The sequence below is a fragment of the Eulemur rufifrons genome, chromosome 10, assembly GCF_041146395.1.
Source record: "Eulemur rufifrons isolate Redbay chromosome 10, OSU_ERuf_1, whole genome shotgun sequence".
In the NCBI taxonomy this organism is placed as follows: domain Eukaryota; kingdom Metazoa; phylum Chordata; class Mammalia; order Primates; family Lemuridae; genus Eulemur; species Eulemur rufifrons.
The window spans coordinates 12,595,805-12,618,342 of NC_090992.1; the positions used below are offsets into that span (position 1 = coordinate 12,595,805).

The 22,538-nt window shown below is 35.5% G+C and overlaps 1 protein-coding gene across 1 annotated transcript; it reads left to right on the forward strand.

The window, feature by feature from the left end:
- Window positions 1-5,766: 5,766 nt before the first annotated feature.
- On the forward strand, window positions 5,767-16,633 carry LOC138393118 (serine protease inhibitor Kazal-type 6). Its single transcript, XM_069484177.1, has 5 exons — window positions 5,767-5,881; window positions 6,084-6,217; window positions 8,498-8,520; window positions 15,437-15,552; window positions 16,400-16,633. The coding sequence occupies exons 2-5, from the start codon at window positions 6,160-6,162 to the stop codon at window positions 16,443-16,445; spliced, it is 243 nt and encodes an 80-aa protein (XP_069340278.1). The 5' UTR covers window positions 5,767-5,881; window positions 6,084-6,159; the 3' UTR covers window positions 16,446-16,633.
- The last annotated feature ends 5,905 nt before the right edge of the window (window positions 16,634-22,538 follow it).

Here is a 22,538-nt window from a genome sequence, read left to right on the forward strand (position 1 = left end):
TAGTTAGACTGAAACTATTTCTTTTTTTCCCCCATTGTTACCAATGTGTAATTCTACCTTGCTTGTTTTCCTTCACATTTTCCAGAGGGTGAATAAATGTTCTGATTTAGGATGATAGGAAAGTCAGTATGCTGGCAAAATTTTTTACTACTGTCTGATTTAGAGCTAGCTCTCATTTCACCTTGGGCCACGGTACACATTTAAAACAGCATGACGTCGCAGGACCTGTTGGGGGCTGGCCTCTTCTCAGTCTCCTTTCAATCACCCTTAGCAGGTGTCCTATGCTCCAGTCTGTTGACTCTTCTGTGTTCGTGTCATCAACAGCCTTCACACTTGCATGTCTATTCCCATGGATTGCACTTTAGTTTTTTTCTCTGCATGTATGTCTTCTTCTTCTTCAACATCTCCCACTACCACTCTGTCTCCAAACAGCCTTATTCTGCCACAGAACCACTTTGTCCTTCATGATTCATTCCGGCACAATGTGTTCTTTTTAATGGGGCCTTTTCTGATGACACCATCTTAGCAAAGTTAAGTAGTTCTTTATTTATGTATTCATAGCTCTTTGAGTATATTCTATGTTACAGAATGCTATCACATTATATTGGAATTATATTGTTTACATCTGACTTGCTAAACTGTGGGCTTCCTGAGTACAGGGATAACACAATGTTTTAAGTACTATATTTAAGGCATATGAAAATTGCTATGAGAACATCGAGGAAGCAAAGCCAAACAAAGCTTTAGAAACCGTTGAAAAATCTACATGTTCAAAGAATGGCATAGAAAATTAGGAGGCAATTTACATAAGATAATCAAAAGAGTAACAAATAACACAGGTAAATTAATGTGAAAACAGTTTGTATTGTTTGTTCAAAAACTATTTTTTGACCATGGGCTCAGCCCAGGAAAATCAGTAATAGAATGTAAGAGAAAAATAAGGTAAACTTATGCGTTTGCCTTTAAGATCATTGTAATCGCATGTTGTGGACAGAGCTACTAAACATGAACCAATCAGCAAGTGATGTAACACAGCAATTCAGTGCCCACCTCTGTGGATAAAAGTCCTAAGAAGAGTGAGATAAATGACCACAGGAATAGAATTCAGTCCTGTTCCCTTGAACACTCTCCCCATCCCCCAACATGGACTTTTTTGTTTGTTTGTTTCTTATTATGGTAAAATACACATAACATAAGATTCACCATCTTAACCATTTTTCAGTGTACAGGTCAACCGTTCAGTGGTATTATGCTCATTCACAGAGTGTGCGACCATCGCCACCATCCATCTCCAGAACTCTTCCGTCTTTCCCACCTGAAACTCTACATCCATTAAACAATAACCTGCATTAACCACTTCCCCCAGGCCTTGGAAACCATCATTCTACTTACTGTTTCTATGACTTTGACTGTTCTAATACGTTACAAAAGTGGAATCATTCAGTAATTATCTTTTGGTGACTGGCTTATTTCACTTAACATAATGAGCTCAAGATGTATGCATGAGATAGCACATGTCACAATTTCTTTCCTTTTTACAGCTGAATAATATTTCATTGTGTGTATGTATACATGCACATACGTAAACACATATATGTCACATTTTGCTTATCTATTCATCTGTTTAAAGACCTTTGAGTGGCTTCCATGTTTTTAGCTACTATAAATAATGTTGCTATAAACATGGGTGCACAAATAGATCTTTGAGATCCTGTTTTCAAATATTTTGGGTATATACCTAGAAGTCCCACCTAGACTTTTACAAAAACCTTTTAACTGCCACTGTATTTACGCTCTTAAATAATTTTTTGTTAAAATTCATGCAATCATTGAAGATAGTATTCTACATTAGGAGTCAAAAAGATCTCTATTTTATTAAGAATAATGATTGGCCAAAATGAACAAGATAAAATTTGATTAAAGGTTTTTTATTGACATCAAGAAAATAAATCACAAAGAGAGAATGATAGAGAGGTATGATTTCAAATTGAAAGTGTGTGTTCTATATGTTCATTTAGGTTAGTTATAAACATCCTAACTGGGACAAGATTCTATTCTTCCTGGTTACATTCATTAGTCCATCAACACCTTTTCGTTCCGTTGTTCAATAAGTTACAGTGGTCTACCCATATATCTTTATTCATTCACAAATACAGCATGAGACCTTATCTAATGCCTTGCTGATGTTCAAATCCATTAGGTGTTCTGTATACCTCTTACCTAGTTATCTTGTCAAAGAAGAAAACAAAGTTATTATGACTTTTTTAAAAAATACCTAAGGATCATGGCATCGTTTTATCATGTTCCTCAGCCCATACTAAAATAATCTCTTTTTGAATATTATCTGAATTAATGTTGAGAGATTTGAGGAGGCTGACTATAAAAACATATATATATAATATATAATTCCACTTTTAAAAATAAATTTAAGAAAAAATATCCCAAAACATAAAAAAGAAAGCAAATTAAGAAGAAAGAGGTCTTTGAATGAAATGCAAATTTTCTTAATAATATATTAAAAATCATAACATCGGTTAGCTTCCAAGAAGTTTTATATAGCAAACTATACTTTACGATGTAGTTTGATTTTCACTGTGGTTGAAGTAATGTCTAGAAATGTAGAATGCCTCAACCTTGATGAAATGGGAAATGAAGAGAGCATAGATGGTGGAGCAGAGGCAAGGAATGGTGCAGGTTATATGAATTGAACGGAAAGAGAATTGTCATTCGATAATTGTCAAATTGCAAAAACTGACTTCCAGTACGTACTTGATAGTCTATGTACTCTTGTGAAAGAATAAATGAGCTTTACAAACTTTCCCGTCTATCTCATCAGGAAACCAGTGACAATATAGATATTTCCAATTGAGATTGAAATCTTGTTAAAATATATCCTCTAGAAGTCAAAGGAATGAAAGAACTGGTAGAATACTAGAGATGACCAAATATTTACATGTTAAAACAAAGAAGAAGATGGATTTTGGAAAATGTCAGCTAGAATAGTTACTAATAATCTCTGGCAAACAGAATGCTAATAATTTTTAAAATCATATTTGTTTTGTGAATAAATATTTGTGGAATAATTGCTAAATACATCATGAAAATTTGGACGATGTAATATGAATGCAATACAAATTCTATTAACAAGGAGAATCTAGAAAAATAAAGGAGATAACATACAGGCATAATTTTACAAAGTAGAACAATTTCACAAGAAAAGTTTAGAAGAAGTACTATTAGTGTCCAAGTTCAGGATTCTCAAACTCAAATGCCTTCTAGGGCCAGCAACAAGTAAGGCAAATGAGCGAAACAAGAGCACATTTAAGTGAAGCAGGTACCACTAAACTCCAGCTGACTTTTGCTATGGTAATGAAGGGCCCAAATATTTTCAGAAAATGTTCTGTTTTATTTTGATTTTTTGTTAAATATTCAAATTTTAAAAATTGTGGCTATTTAAAAAAATATTTAAAACCATTGGATAAGCCCTATAAAATATACTAACAAGCCAAAGTTGGTTTTCATGCTACCAGTTTAGAATGTTTGCCTTAGCGGACAAAGAAATGTTCCGTGAAGACTACTGTAATTTGGACTTCTCATTGTTTGAAATGCAGAATGAAGACACATAATGATTAAGGAAAAGAACATCCAGGCAAAGGCAACCCTATGAGTAGGCAAATATGAATGTAATGGAAATAAATGAGAAACTGTGAAGAGCTTATTTTGGGAAGTGTGTAAGATCTATGATGGGGAGGAGCAGGAAATATGATAATATGAGCATTTAGCAAAGAAGGTGAGGATGATTAGTAGTCCACACAGATTCATTAAAAGCAAGTCATGCCACACTTGCTTCATTGCATTTTGTAAGGGTGAGAAGCTTGGTACCATGCCAAAAAATATATGAACATTGATTTCCATAAAGTAACCTTGGAGATAAGTTGGTGAAATATCTTTGAGCCTGTTTTGTTCAACACTTTCGCCATGACATTGATGATGACTGAGAAGACATGTTTAGTAGATTTATATTAATAGCTGATGCAAACCCGGGAGGGATTGCTAATGGGATAACATATTCAAGCCTAAACAGTCTAGAGAGACTGAATACAAAGTTTGGCCAAAATACAAATGATGTTTATGATACCAGAAAGTCAATAAAATAAGTAACCTGGAAAGCTACCTTTATTAAGAATACTAAGACTCAGAAATGTTAATTAACATCCTTAAAATCATATACTAGGTGGCAGAAATGGAATGCACATCCCAGATCTATCAGGAATCTAAGTCTATGCTCATTCTTACCTATCACAGAACCACCGAGTACAGAAGTACTATGTGTATTTCTCCAAAGAATTTTAGATCCTATTTTCTTTGAGTGGAAGATAGAGGTAGATGTCTTTCAAGATGATAATCAAAGAGTCTATGGTTTGTTTTTTACTGACCAAACATTAATGATGATTGAACCTAATAGACTGAGTAGAGTGGATTAAATTTTACATAAACTAAGATTTATAAGTGTCAAAAAATGAAATTTTCTTATTCAAGTGTTCTCATTTTCATTTCATAGTAATATCAGAAAATACTTATTTTGCCAATTAAAGGTATGTCAATCTCAGTCATTCAACAAACATTTTCTGAGTGCTTATTAATTGCTAAGTGTGGTTAAATGCACTAGGGATACCACATTGAAAAAAAAAATAGCAAAATTTCTCCCACTAAGCCCTCACATTTCACTAAGTTAATGTGTTTCTCTGGTTCTACCTTCTCATTCCTTTTATTCCCCACAGATAGCATTTGGATTCAGGAGAAAGCTTAATGCCATGACAACATTGGCCCCTGTGGGTATTTCTTACCAGTTGGTTTCTGGATATTAACTTCTATCTCTCCGGGAATTGCTACAGAGTAGTATGTTTCCTACGGTCACTATCACAGAGGGCCTGGGTCCCCATTCCTCCCACTCCTGTTATCTAGCTGATGTGTTAGCACCCTCTGCTGAATTATATAATCCCCACCCCAACCCCCTTTGAGCTATCAATTGTAATGTCCTTGCCCTAAAATCAAAACTCTTCTAATTTACCACTTGTTTATCTTGGGGCCTATAAATTTCAGCTGCTTTTTCTGATCTTCATTGCAGCATAATCTTCCCATATTTTAACTTATTACAGATTTTCTTTATGATATTTTAAATAGCAGTTTATAGTTTGATACAAACTTTCTCATTATTGCTATGACCATTCTTTAATTTTTTTTTTGTTCCCCTGAAAAAAGTTATAGCATCTCACTCTTTGATCTATCTTCCAGTTAAATTGGCCATGATAGTTAATGGAATTCATCTAACTCATATGAAAAGTATATTTTCAAGGAGCTAAAACTTAAAGATCTTTACTGTGATTACTTTTTTTACTTTGCAGAAAAAAGGACATATAAAATATTACTCATTTCAAATATCCAATTCAGTAATTTTAAAAATAACTCTTCTTTTTCTTAAATTGAAAACAATATATTGACTTCCCTGTTCATTTTGACTCAAACTTTGAAAATCACTGGCATTTGACTATAATAATAATTTAAAATTTAACAAGCTGATTCCTGCCCAGAAAATGCTTGTTCTAATGCAAAATACTTGTCTCCTTTAGGTACACCTTGGATGATTTGGACTCTGAAAATCCAAGTTACACCCAAGATTCCATTCCCCTGTGGTTACTCATCTGGACCACAGACATGTAGGACCTGTCTGAAAAAGACATAGGGATCAAGTGGAGCTCAACCGGTGAATCATCCCTTTAATGCAGTGAAACCTTAGGGGGAAGAGTAGGGAGGATGTATTGGCTGTTAGGAAAATGTAGGCTACTGGTAGAAAATGACAGCTCTATTAGTAAGGTCTAAGGTGCGACTCCCATAATTGTCCTAATTTTTAAGATTGATGGGGCACATGAAGCATTTCTTTAAGTTGGTGACAGGTCCCAATAAATGCCTAAAGTGTATAGGACTGCATATGGTTTTAGAATATGGTTTTTATAAAGAAGGTGGAGATCCGAACTCCCTCTATCATGTCTATATATATATATGTGTCTGAGTGTGTGCTTTAGTGCTTTTTGGGAATTGTCTTGCCAGAGAACCTGAGCTGGACAAAGCAGCCTTGATCTGAGTGAACTAACTGGCACCATGAAACTCTCAGGTGTCTTTCTGCTCCTCTCTCTGGCTCTTTTCTGCTTTTTCTCAGGTGAGTTTTTTCTTAAAATTAAGATCCCACATATATATACTGAACTGGAGATGACAAGAGCAGTTGTCCATCATATTTCAAAGTTCTAGCAATTTTGATATAAAAGGTCAATTCTAGGAGATCATTGTAAGGATGATAATGATTCTGGCGATGAAAATGATGTTGCTAATAATGATAAAAATAACTGTTATTTGTTGAGCATACACTATATTCTAGGCATGTACTAAGAAGGGCTTTTATGCATTATCTTCAATACTCATAGTAAAGTATTTGTATTCCTATTCTACATCTAAGAAACTGTGGCACAGAGAAGTTAAGAAAATTGCCAAAGAACTTGTGACTAGTAAGTATAATAGAATTTAGAATTTGAATCCAAATTTTCTAGATATCACAGTTGATGTTTGTTCCATGGAACTAGTCTGGAGGATGGATAAACGGCATTAAATATTGGTTTACACAGGTAAAAACAAATTTTAAATGGGATTTAGCTGATGAAGAAGCCATTGTTCACTGCAGCTAGTCATATTTACAAAAATAAATACACTTAGAAATATGAAAAAAATGGATAAAAGATTCCTATGATATTCTGGAGTAAACTTGACTACTAAAGCCAAATAACCTTTGTGGCTATTTCAATGACTAGCTAAGATGGAAGAAAAAAATAGATCTATGTTAAAATTTAGTTGCAAAGATAGTCTCAGAAATCAATTGCTATCCTCTGTCACTTCTCTTGACAAAGGTGAACTGATCTTTCACAGGAGCTGGTTGACTAGTACATTTAACATACCAAAGCATGGGTGCTTCACAGACACACCGGACAGTATTTGGGGGGACATAGTATGTTAAGGGTCTTCATGTTGAAACAGACAAAAGTGAATTTCAGCCATGACATTTTCATTTTATAGCTATGTGACCTTTGTGAGCCTTATTTTTCTCAGATTAACATAGGGACATAGAAGGACTATCTCTCTATGAGAAATTAAATGAGAAAAATGCATGTAAAAGGCTTAACAAAGTAAATGAGGCATAGCAAGTGTTTAACAAACATCTGTTAATATTATTATAGCCATTATTAAAATTTAATAAAAAGAGTACTAGATTGAACTCAGGGTATTAATCCTGTTTCTGCCTTGCCAGCTCCTACATATACAACATTGTGCAAATCCTTCTTCTGATCATGGTAAAGAACTGACTGAAAATTGTAATAGTTAATTTTCCCTGGCCATAAAAAATCACTGAGAATATTTATAAAAATACAAACTCCCCAGACCCTATCTGGTCTTATCTAATGGAATTTTTAAGTGATTGCTAGTTATGAATCAATGAGGTTGGTAATCACTGCTGAAAATGATCGGTAACATACTTCCAAATTTACAAAAGACTTGTTCTCTCCTTCCCCTCATTGCAAGAGCTTCCACACTGAGGATTTTTCAGTGGTCCTCCCGTAAGTGCTGGCCAGTGTTGGAGATGGATTGCACCAATCCACACCCTCTCTCGCTGAGGTGGCCTTGGGCTTCCACGTGAGGGGTGTTGTGAAAGGAGTCACACAGAAATGGCCACCAATCAAAACTGAGCAGCCTCTACCAGAACAGGACCTAGGATTTTTATTATTTCAGTATTTTAAACCACTGAGCTACTTAGTCACAATCTAAAACCACACATACAAATACTAAGAGAGAGGAAGAAGGAGAGAAACAAAACTGTATATATGGGCTCTTTTTCAGGAATTTAGAGATATGTAGAAGGAGAAAAGAGTTGCAGAAAAGAGAATGAGTTGGTCCTTACCAGTCTATATCTGGGCCAAGTCTTAAAAGTTGAGCAGTTTCCAATGCAAAGAACAAATGACAAACTTAATCCCTCTCCCAGTTGCCTGTAACAGAGGCTTTTGGGAGGAACTGCATGGAATGAACCTTGGAGTGTCAGTGTCAGAGAAGCCTTTCCAGTCCTACTTCTCCAAGGTGAAACCAGAGATGATAAGGTTGTTCCCATAGTAAATTAGTGACTCGGCCAGGACTGTAACATAAATCTCCAGATCCTTCTACCATTTTCTGCCACCCCACTTGAACCTCCAACAAATGTTACCCCCTCATGGTCCATGTCCTTAAATCACCTCTCTAAGAAGTGAGGAGGTATAAAATGTAAAAAATGCAACAACATGCTGTGGCTTCTTGAGAAGGCTAAGAACCAGGAACTGGGATTAGGGATTTCCTAATTCTGTAAATACTACTGTTTGCACATTCATAAATTACAGTGTTTGGATTTTGTGCTTTTTTTTCTCAGGTGTCTTCAGTCAAGGAGGACAGGTCAGTGTCTATTTTATATGTTCTTTCAACCTGGGGGGTGCTTGGCTAGGTCTTCACTGGCCAGAACGAGGTTTGTCTATGGGTAATAGAGCAAAAGCAATGAACAGGTAGACCAAATGCAGAAATCAGCCGAAACTACTATTTTTAACTATAATCTTTCTGTGAGTATGCCATTTTCAGTTTTAAAAAGTCTACACATACATTCTCACATTTTTTCAAAGTAAATATAAATAAAAATAGGATGGATCTGAGATAAAATTCATAATCTTATCACTGATTTCACTGTATCATCTTAGGCAAGTTAGCTTTTCTGAGCTGCAATTTCCACAACTATAGAACAGGGATAATATTACTTCATAGAATTGTGATTATTAAGTTGCATAAAACATGTGAAAACATTTGGCAAACTATAAAAGGTTATGTATGAATTAGTTATTGATTGGTAATTAACAGTTTCTGAAGGAATTAGGGCAAAGGTTATTATTTCTTTTTCATAAATAACTGAAAGTGTACAGGAAACTAGCTTAATGTTCTATATTGAGAATACACAGACTGGTTCACTCAAACTTAAATACAATTTGGGGTTAAAAATTGGAATGGGCACAAATTATCTTCATGCTTGGGCTTTTATCCCCAAATTAATTCACCAAGTTCTATCTTTCTTGTTGTAACTTCAAATGACAATACGAATGCTATTTGTTCTGCCAATCCTGCTCCTGTGTCCACATTAGACATTTCTATGTAGTCCTGGCACTAGCTCTTGTTTAGCCTTGATGTGTTTTGGAGTACCCTTGACATCAAAACTGCCGGACACCACTGCCAACTGATTGACAAAGAAGTTGAAAAGTATTTTTCAACCCTGATATATCCACTGTATTATATAAGACCTTTGGTTTCCAACTTCAGCATCTCAGAAATGAGGATGCATCTTACAACGGTGATGCCTTAAAATTAACTGCCTGTATGTGTGTGTGTACTTGTGTGTTGTGTATATCTAACATATGCACACATGTGTGTTGGTGTTGTCTTATAAAATTATATTTCTTCAAATTGACTAATGTTTAAATAAGTATGATAGCACGGTCTATACCTGCGGTCCCCAATTTCCAGGCTGTGGCCCGGCACGGGTCTGTGGCCTGTTGGGAACCAGGCTGCACACCATTGCCTGAGCTCCACCTACCCCTTCACCTCCATGTATCCCCCCTCCCCACCCACCCTTGTCTGTGGAAATTCTGTCTTGCATGAAACAGGTCCCTGGTGCCAGAAAGGTTGGGGACCGCTGGTCTATACCAAACATGAAAACAAACACATAAGGAAAGGACATAAGATGCAGCCATATTTCATATCCCATTAGCTAGTAAAAAATGGTGATAAGACCATTACATATAGATTTAAGAGACAAAGACTTTAATATCAGTTTTCTCATTAACACACAAGTCACTTCTCTTCTTTGGGCCTTGATTTCTTCAGTGTTTTCTAAAGTTCATTTAAAATCTACTATTTACTGATTCTATTCCTTCAGATAGGCCAAAGTCTTATAGTCTGCTTGCTTCAGGATCACTTGGGAAGCTTAGTAGGTATACAGATTCCCAGGCACCATGCAAGACATGGAATAATAATCACTGGAATAGGGGATTTTGAATCTGCATTCTGAATAATTATCCTGATGACACTTATACACAATAACATCTGAACAGGTTTTTCTAGGTAAGAGGAAGCAAGATGTACCAGGAAGCAGTGGCTTTGGAGGCAGATAATATAGATGAGTCCTAATTCAAATGCTTATTTGTTGTGTGATTTCGGGAATGTCTCTTCCCTTCTCATTGCCTGTGTTTCCATATCTCTAAGATGAAGGTTTGGATCCAGTGATCTCTAAAACCTCTTCCTGCCCTAAATGTCTGAATCATTGTGACCAAAGTCTGTCCTGCCAAAGCTGCTGTCTCTTCTCCACTCAAATATAAAGGACAGGGAGGGAACCACCCTTTCAGATGGCACCAGGGCTTCCGTTTATTTCTATTCTGCGTGGCTGGAGGAAGGGCGGAAGTTTCAACGCCAGGCAGAAGATGTTAAAGCTAACATTAGGAGCATGCCTGCTCAAGTCTGATCCAGCCAAGACAAAAGGAAGTAAGATTTCCCTAGCACTCAAGTCATTCTCCTCGTGCCAAGAATTCTCTCCATGATAAAACCTCTGATGGAAGATTATAGGTAGCATTCTAAATTATAGACTTTTAGAAATACCACCTTCTTTTGAAAAGATTATTCAAGCCAAACAAAAAGCATGTTCCCAGACTTTTGGAATTCATGGACCAGTAAAATTTTCCTTATAAATGTAAATGACTAATAGCCTGCTGGCTCTTTAATTTACCAAGGAAGTACATTAATTAACATTATATTATAATAACAATAATTCTAAAATAAAACTACTATTTACCATCGCTAGTGTTGCATTAAATAAATTGTGATATAACACCAGAATGTTTAAAAGACATATTCTCAGAATAAGAATAGTCCTTGGAACTGAATCAATTTTGCTTTTTGAATCACTTACTACATAGCCTTTGATGTTTTTTATTTTCCTACCAGGCTCTGTATTTGGGAACCATATCTGCAAATTGCTGTTTAGATGAATAGGTTCGGATTGGAATGAACAGAACAAGCCTCTCAAAAACAATGATTGGCAATCATTTTCTGTACATTACTTTTTGGGATAGCTAAGTTTATTTTTGTTTGTATTTTAAGATAAAGATTGGTGAATTTTAATACGGTTAGTAAAACAATTCTCCATGACCAGAATGAGTTCGGAATTCTTCATTTTCCTAATTAGTTTGATTTTACTTAAAATTAATATACTGACAGAATATCTAAATACAGTTTAGTGATGTTGCCCAGCATCTACAACTTAACTACAAATCAGAAAACTGAAGTCTCAGAAAGAGGACCTGGCTGGCTTAAGTCTACCAACAGCCACAAAGCTATGGAGTCAACATCTCAGGACTCCCGACTGTACGTTGAATGAGCTTTCCATGGCTCCACACTACCTTTAATCAGCCACAGAAAGCCATTGTGCAGTGCATGTGAAAGAGCTTTGAGGAATATAATTTTCCAAACAAATATAAGGTAATGATTACTATCCTCACTTCTTAAGCAAAGAATATGATGAAAACAGTAGTTTAAAATAAGATGACTTGTCTCTCCATGCAGGAAAAAATTTGAAACTAGAAGGGAAAGGAGGCAGAGAAAGCAGAACTTACTGTCCTGGTTCAGACAGGATACGTGGAGGGCCGATGTAGGTAGTAAATTTAGAATTGGCAAAAAAGACTTGAGGTAAAGAAACACACAAAAGGTAACACGAGGAGAAAGAAATGGCAATGTTTCCATCTGAGGGCATATTGGGGAATCTGAAGAATGGTTCTATCATGAAAAATGAAAAAAGTTAGAATGCAAAAGCAGTTTGGAAGGAAAGGAAGAGTTATGTTTTGAACATAAATGAGTCAAGCATGAATCAAAGTATTGATCAAAGGTGTCTTGTACACTTCTGACAACTGAGAATTAGAGTTTGAGATATCGATGAAAACTCAAGAAGAAAAGTCTAGGATTTATCAGTACCAACTGGGAAAATATGTGTTCTTAGAGAGAGAAAATGAAGTATATAAAACTATCCTGAAAATGACCGTAATAGTCAGGAGGAAATAAGAAAAGACAGCAAAAGAAGAACTGACATATTACAAAAGTTTGGGCAGGAGTTTCAAAAAGGCTGGCGTGATCCACAGTAGCACATATCATAAGGAAATCATGACAGTTTTATAAATAGCCAAGGGGCGTATCCTGAAAGGCATCATGTCTGAGAGTAGTTTCAGTGGAGTAGAAAGGGCAAGAAAGCTGGGGGAGGAGAAGCCAAGGGGGGAAAGGGTTAAGAAACTGGTATGGTAAAGAATGGAGGCGATTTAACCACACAGGTAGTGTCTTTCAGTAAAGGGAAGAAGGGATGTCCTCCTACACCCCAAGGTTGTGTGTGTGTATGTGTGTGTGTGTGTGTGTGTATGTATGTATGTGTGTGTGTGTATGTGTGTATATGTGTGTGTGTGTATGTGTGTGTGAAATTGTCACTGGCTTTAATTGTAAACCTAAAATATTAATAATCTTGAGTGTTTAGTTGAGTTAATAACAATATAAGCTCAATTTTCCAAGCAAGTTACATGATTTTGTTGTCACTATTAGCAAACATGACTAATGTGAGTACTAAAAATGTCGCTCCCTTCCAAAATATTCTAGAAGGTGCTGTTCTTTTAAGAACCACAAGGGGTCAGGCTGATACTGAATATTGGCACCCATGTGTCTGGAAGGAGTCTCTAGAAACTGGAATATCTAGGGAGATAAATGGAGTTTCTTGTGAAATCCAACACCCAACACCAATCTAGATAACATAAAAAAAGAAAAATAAATAAATAAATCTCGCCAAAATAGAGTAAGAAATGAGAGTCAAAAATTCTAGAATGTGATATAATTTACATTGCTAGAGTTTATAATAGCAATATTCCACATGATTCTTAATTTACAAAGTGTTTTCATGGGATTGATGATTACAACAGCCCTAGAAGATAGGTATTATCACCTCCCTGTTAAATAAGAAGAAAATTAAACTTAGAGCAATGAAGTGTTTGCATAATGTAATGCAGCTGATCAGTGAGAGAAGCAAACTTCACACCCAGGTCAGTCTAATTCTATCTACAGGGTAACCCTCCAACATTAGAGCAGCATTGGGGCATTTCAATCGGATCCAGAGGGATTTCAGTTCTCCTGGGTTGGCTAAATGCCTCCTGGAGAAACTTCAAAGGAGAAAAGTTAATCCTCCCTCCACTCCCAGTCTAGACTTGCTTTGATGTCTACTGAGAAGCCAATTGTTTGGATTCTATTTAAAGGAGTCGAAAACAAAAATATAAAAGATAAGAGGAAATTCAGGGAGAGGAAAGGCATGACATCCAGAAATATGTCTATCTTCCTCAAGTTGTGAGAGCTGTGGTCTCCTACTAGTCCCAATGCTGACATTCCCTTGCCTCACTCTTCGCCCTACAGAAGGGATTTCTGGGTGGCTGTGCAGCGGCATTCTCCACCTTCCCAGCCCCTGGGGCCCGCAGAGAGTGGCCCTCTTCTGCCCCCAGCCACCATGCTAAAATTTCTCACACAGTAAGTGAAGAGGGCTCTCTAGATGTAAAGGAAAAAACATTTGGCCAAAAGTTGCTATTTCTCCTACCCAAGCAAAGATCTAGACATAAGAGCTTTATTTAAGCCTCTTCACTGAAAGTAGTCACTGCTAAGTCTTGGACCATGAAAGGTGGAAGGGCTTTTAGAGAGAATCTGGCCTCATGGTGTTGATCACTTAATATGAGTTACAGACACCTTTCAGAGCTACAGTTAGGACAGGCCTACCACTTTCTGTACTCCTAATACAGAACTATTTCAAATATTCCACACTGACTCTCTACAATTTTTGTATGACCACATTTCATCCCTTCTAACAACCTTGGGAATCTGGAGATGAGGCGTGGCATGTAGTTTTTGTTTCTCTGGTTCTTGGTTAAGAAATTTGAAGTGTAGGTATCAAATGCTTTGTCTAAGATAACACAACTAGTCAACAGTGGAATGATTTCTATAACGTGATTCTCAGCTTAATTCAGAGATCACTGAAGGCCACTACAATTTAGAAGTGTGAAATGTATCTGTTCTAAGGAAGTTTGCTCAGATACCAGTTGATTGATTTGGTTTTATATGTTGAAATCTTTTGCTCTTCCTAGTCTCTGTCCAGGGGACAGGGAAAGGGGGTAAGTGAGTTTGGGGAGGGGGGGTGAGACCTAGAATTCTCAAAGTAAGTGTCTTCCACAAGTACCACTTCCTTATCTGCTTTCTAAGGACAAAAGAGGCTGCATCACAAGATCAGAGGGCCGATTGCCAGGGAAACAATTGATATTATTTTAATGGAACTAGGATAGAGATATAGCAAATTTTCTTTACCCATGTGTAAATGTTTCCGCATTCCACACAGCTGATATTTGGAGGAGTTCAGTTTAACCTATTACATATTGCCAGTACCCTGGAAATAATGGCTTAAATGTCATTTGTACACAAAATGTTGACTCCATTGATATTGCATTGAAAAGAATCTTAAAACCACAGACTACTTCTGAAATATCAGTATAACTGAAAGACTTTATTAGTGGCATAGATGAGTAGTACCACTACTTCTATAGCACCCATGGTAATAATTATTAATCAATCATAAAATATGTTCTCAACAAGACCAAATGCAACCTCAGAATCCTTCTAAACACAGTGGCTTAGGCAGCCATTACCAAATCAGTGTAGAAGGCAAAAACTTGAAATTCTATAAACAGACTCTGAGACAGAGTAAGTTCATATAAAGACATTAGAATTTTTTTTCAAGAGATAATAAATGAAAGTTGCATCCACAGGGAAAACTAACAGGCCATCAGGTAATGTCTTGGGGCCCCTTGCAAAGATCATTCATATTTTTATGATAATGCAGAAGCAATGCTATTAGAGTACATTAACACAGTTAATAAATCTCATTTAATGACCAAAATTATTCTCAACTGGAGCAATTTAATGTTGGAGTAAGAAGTCTTACCTATATCATTGACAACATCTTTAATTTACTTCTAAATATAATAATATAATGTATTTCTTATCATGAGTTTCCTGTGTCTCAAAGAAAAAGCCTCAATTATTTTTAATGTATTCTGTTTAAGCAGATATGGAGAACTATTTTCTATTTCAGGATGCTTTATGTCATGACTGCATATATACAGCATTTAAAGTTTGCTGTCCAAAGCTTATGTTTCAGGGACGGTCTCTTAGCTAAAATGCACTGATGCCAATATTGCTGTGCTTACTTTGCTAGATTGACTGTGGTGAGTTCCGTGACCCCAAGGTCTACTGCACTCGGGAATCTAACCCCCACTGTGGCTCTGATGGGCAGACATATGGCAATAAATGTGCCTTCTGTAAGGCGGCAGTGTAAGTATCATACTCACCAAACCTGTCCCTTGCAAACACAAGCTTTCCGAGTAAGACTAATACACTTTCCTTGAGGTATTCTAGAAATACCTTCCCATACTTCCTCATAGAGACTGAAGAAATAAGCTTCAGGCTAATAGACTAAAAACAAATGGGTGAAAGCAACAACAAAAAATTATATAATAAATTATTTGAAAACATAGTAGCCTTATTCTGTTATTAATTTTGATTCATCTTAGCATATCAAAAATGTATACATCTTATACATAATAAAACTTTATTGTTATATTTAATAATTTCAATAAATTTTATTTTTTATTTCTAATTAAAAATTTCAATTTCAATAGCAATATATAATGGACACATGTTTACATTTATATAAAACACATCTGACTAATTAATATCAAACTTTTCTCAGGAGAAGGTCAGTGGGATAAGATAAGATGTGAATTAACGGATACACATTACTGACAGGGCCTGAATGTGTGGCCTGCTACAAAATGCCAAATGCCTGAATATTTTGTTTAACTTCTTACATCTTCTGTCAGGATAGAACTGTAACACTATAGTCTCAGCCATTATTTCTCCTGTCACTTTTACCTTTTCCAACTGCATATATATTTACTCTGGGAGAATGAGCTATTGATACCAAAAGGGATAAGACTTATCAAAACTCTGAGATTTATTTAAGATTCATGCTGTGTCCAGAGTTAGGCCAGATGTCACCTCTGAGTGCATTTAATTAACCTCTGCTAAATCATAGGCATGGATATCTATAGAATCAAATGATTCGATAGACCAACTTATAATATTGCCCTCAGCATATATTTGTCTTTCTTTTTTATAGGAAAAGTGGTGGAAAGATTAACCTAAAGCATCCTGGAAAATGCTGAACAAGAGCCAGTGTTTTGTGCTGGCTCGCCAGCTCTCTCATCCTTCCTTTGTTGTTTCTGCTTATACTTTTCTCTAGCAGATCCCTTGAGTGTGTAACGACACACCTTCTGCTCTGCCTGGGTCTTGAGGAGTTTAATGTATATCTATTTCCCTTGATTTGCTTGTTAATAAAGTAACTTCTGCAGAACATTGATTGTGTTTTCACTTTGAGATCAAGAAAACATACAGACACAACATGGAATAATTGACCAGACATAAACTTGGATCAAAAACCTGTTTTCCTGATCTAAATCAACCATCCAGCCACCATGGGATCTTAGGGAAATTCCTTCTTTTCTCTTATTCTTGGAATCTCCATGTGGAGAATGAAGGATTTTGACAACATAGCCATATTTATGCCTATAGTTATTTAAAAATATCTGTTATTTAAGTATTAGATTGCATTGGTTCTTCCCAATTTCAGAAAAGGTATATTGTATTAAAGTAAAACATTCATACTCTGGTTTCTCTTCAAAATGAATAAATCTTTCACCTTTAACTAAAAAAAAAGTCAAACATTCATCCTCTATGGACCATAGTTTTCTCATATATCTGGACTGGTAAATTTGGACTATATAATACCTAAATACATACAAAATTTGGCTTCTCAGTAACATCATAGGATCTATAAGATAGAAAGAAGTAAATTAATATTCAATAAATGGTGACTATTCAATAAATGGCGAATATATACAAAATCTCTAAAAGCATATACATTAAAGAATGTAGTCAATTTTGAGCTTGATCTTGGAATGAGAGAACCAGATGAAATATTAGAAATCCTAAGGCCTAGAGAAAGTTTAATGAGTTACTTTCTGAAGAAAACAGCTTTAGGTAAGAGAAGACTGAAGGTTATTTTTTTTTATTTTTATTTATTTATTTATTTATTTCAGCATATTGTGAGAGTACAAATTGTTTAGGTTACATGTATTGACTTTGCCCTGCCCAAGTCCGAGTTTCAAGCATGTCCATCCCCAAAACACAGTTCTTTAGATAACAATCTCAGGCTCCACGTAGCTGGCTCAATCCTATGAAGATACACAATTGGATATTTAAATATCTCATTCTGAACAATCCAAATGGAAGTCTTGGACACTCTCCCTTTGAGTACTTTCATGTAGTAGAGCATGCTTTTACAAATAACATCTTCCTGAGGAAACTCAGACAAAACACATCTCCAGATGCAACGTAGTAACCATCATTCCAGCAGCAAACATTTACGAGGTGCCTCCTCTGTGGTAGACTCTATTCCAAGTGCCTGGGATACAGCTGTGGGTGAGGATTGAAAGGACCAACGATCCCTCAGTACTTAATGAAACTTACATTCCAGCAAAAAGACATAGACTAAAACAATACATATAGTAAACAAGTAAATATAATAACAAGGTAGAAGGTGATAAAGGTTATAAGAAAAGATTAAGCATAATATGCTAATGTGGATGAGAAATGCTTAGGGAGGGGAGGTGGTCAATTTGCAGCACGAAATCAGGTGGTTAGAGTAGTTCTTATTGGGAACACCTGGAGATGAGGGCCTTGGTTAAGCAAATATCTTGGAGAAGAGCAAAGGGAGAAGCAAAAACATAGTCCTTGAGGCTGTGGATCATGCCTGCTTTGTTCAAGGTTCAGCAAGGAGGTGACTGAGGACGACTGAGCAAGTGGGCAAGTAATAGGTAAGGCCAGAGATGAGCCCAAATCCTGGAAGACTTTGTAGTTACTGTTAAGATTTTGGCTTTTACCATAAAGCATAAAATGTGTTTCTAACAATAAATATTAAAATTATGTTTCTGATTTAAAAATCTCAAATATCTTTTATGTACATAGATGTTACCCTTTATGCATATAATTGAATAGGACCAAGCCAGACTGAAAGATGCTTCCAATATCTAGGTAAAGGGCCAGCAAGTAGATTAGGTTATGCTAGGGAAAATACATAAGCAATGCTCTTCTATGCTTAAAGAATATTCTCCTTGATGGATAAAAATGACCACATAATATAGAATTTGGGTACATCAGTGATAAAAGGGTGAGTCTTCAAGGACCAGAACATGAGTCATGGCTCTAATGTAAGCTATACAACTTTGAACAATTCATTTGGATTTCTTTGTATCATTATTTCTTCATCTGAAAAATAGGGATAATAGTACCTACCTCCTCATTTTATGGTGAAGATTAAGGACATGATATATGTAAAGCCCTTAAATAGTCTCTGATACATGATAAGAGCTAAACAAAATCAACAGTATTTATTATGCTCTGTCATCAATTTCAGCACTATACTGTCTTCACTGATCAGGATATTTTTGTTCTATTTCTCAACATATAAAAACAGCACCCCAGCCCCAAGCATTGCTTTTAAAATGTCTACCTTCTTTTTGTGTATCTTTTTTGGAAATCCTTACCTCAACTGCTTTGTTCCCCTGTCCTCTTTGTGTCTACAGACTAGAGCTCATTAGGGAAATTAAACACTTTTCTCTCCTTGAGTTTCTATTCCCTGAAAGAATTTAGCTATTCTAATGTGAACATGTAGAGCATTATGTGAAGTTTAATAACAGAATCACTGTGCATCTTTGAAAGTATTTCCTTCTCCTCTCTCCTATTGGGTCCCTCCCCTCCAGCCGGGCCAGATTCCTATCAGCTGTCCCCAACATAAAACGTTCTTTTTCACCACTTTGTGCTTTTTTGCCTAAACGGCCTCTTGTGCCATCTTCTGCTGCACTGCCTAACCCTTCCTCCTTCACACAAATATCTTATCTGCACCTTAATTCTACCATTTATTTAAAGGCTTATTTCAGGGGCCATATCTGAAAATTGTTGTAATACCATCTCTTGTTTAGTTCTGAGCTCTTCTTTAAGAATTAAAGGAAAACAGTTGTAAAATAAACCACAGAGGACCAGAAATCTTACATTTCTTAGAAGAGACAAGTTACATTAACCCTCCCCCAAAACTAAGTCACAATATATGGATTTGGGTTCCAGAGATGTACATATTTGTCAAACCTCAACAAATACATAATATTTGTGCATATCATAGTTTGCAAATTTTCCATCAAAAGAAGACAACATTAAGTGAAGTCTTAACTATGATATGCATAGTGAAGTTTTGTTAATAGAAAGAAGGGTACTGATGTCTGCAACTTACTATGAATTGCAATTGTGTCAAAGATGGATTAAAAGATAGACGGATATATATGTGACAATATATATGTAGAATGTTAAAATAAATAGAAACAGTAGAATGGTGGTTACTAGGGCTAGGGATGGGAGGAAATGGGAAATGTAGGTTAAAGGGTACAAATTTGCAGTTAGGTAGAATTAATAATTCTAGAGATGTAATGCATAGTGTAGTGTACAGCATTAGGACTGTAGTTGATAATTTTTATTATATACTGAAAATTTGCTAAGAGAGTAGATTTTAGGTGCTCTTACACACACGCACACACACACACACACACACAACGGTAACTATGAAAGGTGATAAATATGTAAACTTGTTTGAATATAGCAATCAATTCACTGTGTGTATATATATGCATAAACATGTACACCTTACAAACATATATATACACAATAAAAATAAATTTAAAAAATAAGGATGGTGAAATATTAATGATACAATCTAGGTTTACAGATGTTCACTGTAAAATTATTTTAACATTGCTATATGTTTGAAAATTTGTATTAAAAAATGATTTTAAAAATGACAAAACACACATAGGCTCTGCCAAAAGGGTCAGATGTTCACAATTCTGTTTATGTCCCTTGTTATTGTGATTTCCAGGACAGAACACACTGTTTCAAGTATGGTTTGTACTCCTTGCTCCAAAGCATAAAAAGATAGTTAATTTATTTGATCTGAACACCCATATCAGCAATTTTATCTTCAGAAGACAACAGGAACATAGTTCAAACTGGGTCATACCAAATTGGTAACATTAACTGTCCTCAGGCATTTTTATTCTCCCACTCCAATTGTTACCAAATTTTCAGTATATAACACAAAATTATCAACTATAGTCCTAACACTGAATGCTACACTGTGCATTACATCTCCTAGACTTATTCATCTATCTTTATTACATCTTTGTTAGCTTTTCTCCTCTTACTGGGTTTTGAAGGTAAACTCGTGAAAAAAATGATATACTATGTCAATAATTAGGCTCGAGTGAAGGAGTTGCTATCTGTCTGTGACAATGTGAAGGCTTCTTGAAGTGAAATACACACATACACACACATGTACACTAAAGTAAAAAAGGGTAAAACGTGCAAAAAGGCTAGAGAAAAAAATTACTAAGACTGAGTTAACCCATTACCAATAATGTCAACTAACCTATTTACTGAGTATAGCACACATATATCATCATATTTAAATTTAGCAAGAGCTGTGAAGTTGTAGCCCCATTTTATAAAAGAGAAGTTTACAAACAGAAGTTGTGAAAGGAGGCATCCTTGTCTTATTTCTGATCTCAGGAGAAAAGCTTTTGTTCTTTCACCACTGAGTTTGATGTTAGCTGTGAGTTTGTCATATATGACCTTTATCATGTTGAGGAAATGTCCTTCTGTTCCTAAAGTATAGAGATTTAAGTGATGTGTCCATGATCATATAGTCAGTGAGATGCAGAGTCCGAATTTAAACCCGGGATAGTTAACATTAATCCCATATTCCTAATCTATAAAGCACATAATCATAGTAACTTGAGTGACTTGGATGTAAGCGTTGAATTGGAGGGATTAGTCATGTATTTGAGGACATTAGAAATAGAGGTATTCATAATTCCACAAAGCCCTAAGCAACTATGTAAAGAGGGTGACATGTACTGCCATCATTTCCAATATGGACATTAGAATGTTAATTTTGTGATGGGGCTACATTTTAGCTTGAGAAGACCAGGGTTCAAATGGGCTGACTAGCTCTGAACAAGGTATCTAGTGAACTGCTTCATTGTCTTTCTCTGACTTTCTTTTTTCTTCCAGAGCTCTGCCTTTTCAAAATGTTGGTTCATTTTAGTTCTTCAGTTTGAGTAAAGGAAAAGATAAGTAGAAGAGATTTCCCCTGCTTTAGTTTGAAAAGATTCAGATCTTTTCAAATAGAAATGTCCTTCTATTCCTAGTTTATTGAATGTTTTTATCATAAAAACACGATGAATTTTGTCAAATATTTTTCCACATCATTGTGATGATCATGAGCTTTTTTAAATCCCTTTTGTTCTATGAATGTGGTATATTTCATTGCTTGCTTTTTTTTTTACTTTTCTTTTCATTGCTTGCTTTTTATATGGTGAACAATTCTTGCAATCAAGAATAAATCCCAGTTGGTCATGGTGTATGATCCTTTTAATATGTGGCTGAATATGGTTTGCTGGCATTTTGTCAAGCAAATTAATAAGGGATATTGGTTTGTAGTTTCCTTTTTGTGTACTGTCTTTACCTGTCTTTAGTATCAAGGTAATACTGGCCTCAGAGAGTGAGTTAGAAAGTGCTCTCTTCTCTTCAATATTTGGGAAAGATTCCTGTTAATTCTTCTTTAGATGTTTCACCAGTTAAGTCATCTGATCCAGAGCTTTACTTCCTTGGGAGGTTTTGATTATTGATTAAATCTCCTTACTAGTTATAGGTTTAGTCAGAATTTTCTATTTCTTCATAACTCATTTTTGGTAGATTCTGTATTTCCAGAAATTTATCCATTTCATGTAGTTTATCCAGTTGTTAATGTATCCTCTTAATTTTTTTATTTCTGTAAAATTAGTAGTGATATCCAACTTTCATTTCTGATTTTAGTAATCTGAGTTCTCTCTTTTTTTTCTTAGTCAATTTAAAGCTCTGCCAATTTTGTCAATCTTTTCCAAGAACCTAGTTTTGGTTTTGTTGATTTTTCTCTATTGTTTTTCTATTCCTTTGTCATTTATCTCTGATTTAGTCATTATATTTTCCTTCCTTCAGTTAGCTTTGGGTTTAGAGTGCTGGTCTTTGTCTATTCCCTTAAGTTATACTGTTTGGTAATTGATCTGAGTTCTTTCTTGTTTTTAAAATATATCAATATACATTTTATGACTACC